The sequence below is a fragment of the Onychostoma macrolepis genome, chromosome 20 (assembly GCF_012432095.1).
Source record: "Onychostoma macrolepis isolate SWU-2019 chromosome 20, ASM1243209v1, whole genome shotgun sequence".
Classification (NCBI taxonomy): Eukaryota; Metazoa; Chordata; class Actinopteri; order Cypriniformes; family Cyprinidae; genus Onychostoma; species Onychostoma macrolepis.
Genome location: NC_081174.1, coordinates 27700980 through 27704841, shown reverse-complemented (window position 1 = coordinate 27704841; position 3862 = coordinate 27700980). Strand labels below are relative to the sequence as shown.

The 3862-nt window shown below is 35.3% G+C and overlaps 1 protein-coding gene across 1 annotated transcript; it reads left to right on the top strand.

Annotated features, from left to right (window-relative positions):
- The first annotated feature begins 2143 nt into the window (after nucleotides 1-2143).
- On the top strand, nucleotides 2144-3154 carry LOC131527333 (trace amine-associated receptor 4-like). Its single transcript, XM_058756363.1, has one exon. It carries the CDS (start codon nucleotides 2144-2146, stop codon nucleotides 3152-3154), a length of 1011 nt encoding a protein of 336 aa, XP_058612346.1.
- Nucleotides 3155-3862: the final 708 nt, after the last annotated feature.

Below are 3862 nucleotides of genomic sequence, written 5' to 3'. Positions count from 1 at the left end.
CGTACTCCCCCTGTGGTAAAGAGATGAACTGCACTCATGTTTGGGGATTTCCTGTAGGTAGCCATCTTAAACAGGAAGTGATGTGGCAATGGGAGAGGAAGGAGACAGTTTTTGACCTACATCCGACTACACTGTTTATAGGGAAATCACGGTTTTGTTTTTAAGTTTCACTTTTCTTTACAATAAAATCATGCAAGCAAGCTTAAACAAGTGAGTAGTGTCAAAGATACTTTCCCTCACGGAAATGGCGAGAAAGGAAGAGAAGCCATTACAACTATGGCAGCTGAGAAAGCCATTCTTTGTGTTCTTTTTGAAGAATTTTCAGAGCCTCATGAAATCGGTATAACTACGTGTTTAATACTGTAAAATATGGTCAATGTTGCAGTCACAGCCCTTGCCATCCATTCTTATGTAAAGCACTTAATTACCATTGTGTATGAAATTTGGTATATAAATAAACTTGCCTTGCAATGAAGCTAAAAATATAACCAACTACATCATCATGTTGATATGCTATATTGTTACTATATTGTTCCTTGCCGCTGTCGCCTCTGGCTTGCTCAGTTGGGGACACTTAATTTCTAGCGATTATCGCCGATTTGATTGCACAGATACTATTTAAACTAAACTGAGCTTGACAATGATATCTCTGAATTCAATAATGAAATGCCTTTAACTGAAAATTGAAAATTGAGTGTTTAATCTTATTATACATTACTGACACTCTAACCTCCAATTTGATACTGTTAAGTGCTTTGACACAATCTGTATTGTAAAAGCGCTATATAAATAAAGGTGACTTGACTTGACTATAAAACTCTTATGTCTTCAAACATGTCTTCTAATATCTTCAATTGTTGTGTAACACCGAACTGCAGCGGACACATTTGTAAACGACTTTACTTGGACCCATTGTGCAAGCTGTCTCTTTAATACAGCGTGGTTTATATACATGTTTCAGCTGATGAGAAAACATATCTCAAACCCTGCTGCACACCGTTTCCAGGAAACATGTCGTTCATCCTGGAAACCAGGTTTGGGCTTGAATGTGCCCCATGTTTCTATGGAAAATTTGTCTCTTTCATTTAGAAGGTGGGACTATTCCTCCATATTGACTATTCCTCCAGTTTCTCCCATTCATAAGTATAGGAGTGTTTTATTTAAAACAAAGACTATAGAAATACAATGATCTTTATTTATAAATATTTTATATTATAAATATTTTTGTTTACCTGCATGCCATGTGATCATTAATCAACATAAAAAAAAACGTGAACATGCAAATGTAATAATTATTGAAATATTTATTTTAAAATCTCTGATCTTTGTGTGAATGTCCACAAAACTGGACTATATATACATATATAATATATGTATATAATCGGTAGGCTATTGTGTGAATAATATGTAATCATGTAATCCATAAAAGGTAACTGTAGTCTGATTATGAGTATTTTAAAACGTAACTTACTCTAATTACAAGTACTTAATTTTTGGAATCTGATTACGTAATCCAGATTACATGTAATCAGTTACTACCCAGCTCTGCCTCTTATATGTCAAAAGACCAAGGGAATTTGGGTTTCTCAGTTCATGACCCCTTTAATGCATTACAATTTTGTGATACCTATATTTACTTGTAGCATTTACACTCAAAAATGTTTTTTTTTTTTTTTTCACGTTCAAGGTTTTACACTTCCCATCATGCTTTGCACAGTGCTGGATATGGGGAGAGAAAAAGCTGAAATAAAGTGTTATTTTATGCATTTTTTTAGCAAAATGAGAAAATAGGCATACTTTCTTTTTTATGTTTGTGTTTTTGGGTGAGTCACCATTGTGGTGAAATATGGAGCATCACAGATGGTTGTATGAATTGGGTTTATTTTATTTGTTTTAATTTACCCCCCATTTTAATCTCCAGAGTTAGTGTTGTTTTTGTAACTATGGGTAACAGTGACAGGTGAAGGAGGGTTACTTCAAATATGAGGGTATATATGGACAGAACTGAGCTGCTCTGAGTCCATTTAGGGAGTTAAAATGGACGGGCATGTACTACATATTTAAATTCATCTTTATTCAACTCATGTTTATAATTGTCAACCTTTTTACAAAGAAAATCATCTCAGCATCTTGATCAGACGTGATGACTTCAAATAAGACTGAGAACTTCCTTCTCTGCTACCCACTCCGGCCGAACTCCTGTCCAAAACGGCATCGTCTTACTGTGGTTAAAGTGGCGATGTATGTTTTAATAGTGCTGATGATCCTCAAAACAGTTTTTGGGAACCTGCTGGTCATCATCTCCATCTCTCACTTCAAACAGCTTCAGTCTCCAACTCATCTGATCGTTCGCTCTCTGGCTGCCAGTGACTGTCTGCTGGGCTCTTTGGTCATGCCGTACAACATGGTGCAATCTGTTGAAGGCTGCTGGTATCTGGGAGATTTCTTGTGTAAAGTTCATTCTAGTTTAAACATGACCTTTTGTATGTCCTCCTTACTGCATCTCAGTTTAATATCTGTTGACAGGTACTGGGCCATTTGTGACCCTCTGAGGTACAAAATGAGGGTCACAAACAACACCGTGACTGTATTTATTAACTTCATATGGCTGTTTTCATTTGGGTACAGTTTCTTTGTTGTGTTTTCAGGGATAAGTGCAGCTGGAATGGAGATGCTTATATTGCAGACTTACTGTGTGGGAAACTGTGTTGTGTTTTTTAACAAAGAGTGGAGTGTTATATGTGCAGTTTTTCTACTCTTCCTTCCCGGGATGATCATGAGCTCTCTCTATGTAAAAATCTTCTGTGTTGCACGAAAACATGCAAAGGTTATGTCAGAAAGAGCGACTGGAGGGATAAAGAGTCAAAGCTCTGCTCACAGAGAGAGAAAAGCAGCTAAAACTCTGGCTATTGTCATGGGTGTTTATTTGTTCTGCTGGCTGCCATTTTTTACTGCTGCTGCTCTCGACCCATTTTTCAATTATTGGACCCCAGCTGTTGTTTTTGATGCTTTGTTTTGGTTTGCATATTTCAACTCGACTTGTAACCCCTTGATTTATGGATTTTTCTACCCTTGTTTTCAAAAGGCCTTTAAGATTCTCATATCCACTTATATCTGTGGCATCAAGCATTCTAACACCTTGATATTTGACTGAATACTCCTCTCACAATTATTTGGCATCACAGTAAATATTTATTTTTATGTAATTCTTTTTATTTCATGTATGTTGAAACCATTTTGCAAATATGTTTTACTGGAAGCAATCTTAATACTTTTAGTAATCTGATGGAAAAGAGGGGCACGCATGCAGGATTTGTACTACGTTCAAAATATATTTCAATTATTTTTAAACAACCTAAATAACCTGCATTTTTGTGAAATTTAATACATTGAATTATTTTGATCACATTTCAATGGGTTTACATTAAAATGGTCTCCATTTAGAAAACAGTCATATTTTGGCAGTTTGTTTACTTTAAATTTCCTCATTAAGATCCAGATGATTAAAGAAAGTATCCTCAAGTGAACCAACCTGGTCACACTTATATTTTCTGTTTAAAAACTGAAAAGAGAAAAAAGACATGATTGACAGGAAACCAGTTATAATTTGGGAGTTAAAATGTATAGACATTTTAAGAAAGATCACATACCTGTTGAGTGTGTGTTGACAGTCTATGTAGTAGTTAAAAATCAGTAACGAGGCGGCTCTGAAAGGAATTTTTGACAGTTACAGAAAAATTACAGTTACAGAAAAAAACATAAAATGGATTTTCAGGACAACATGAGTCTAAATAAAACTGTTACTATTTGTAGAGAACAGATTTTCTCTTTTTTTTTCTTGCTGAGCAGAATTCAGTTGGGA

Coding starts and splice junctions, on each gene's coding strand:
- LOC131527333 (XM_058756363.1), top strand. CDS start 2,144: ATGACTTCAAATAAGACTGAGAACTTCCTTCTCTGCTACCCACTCCGG.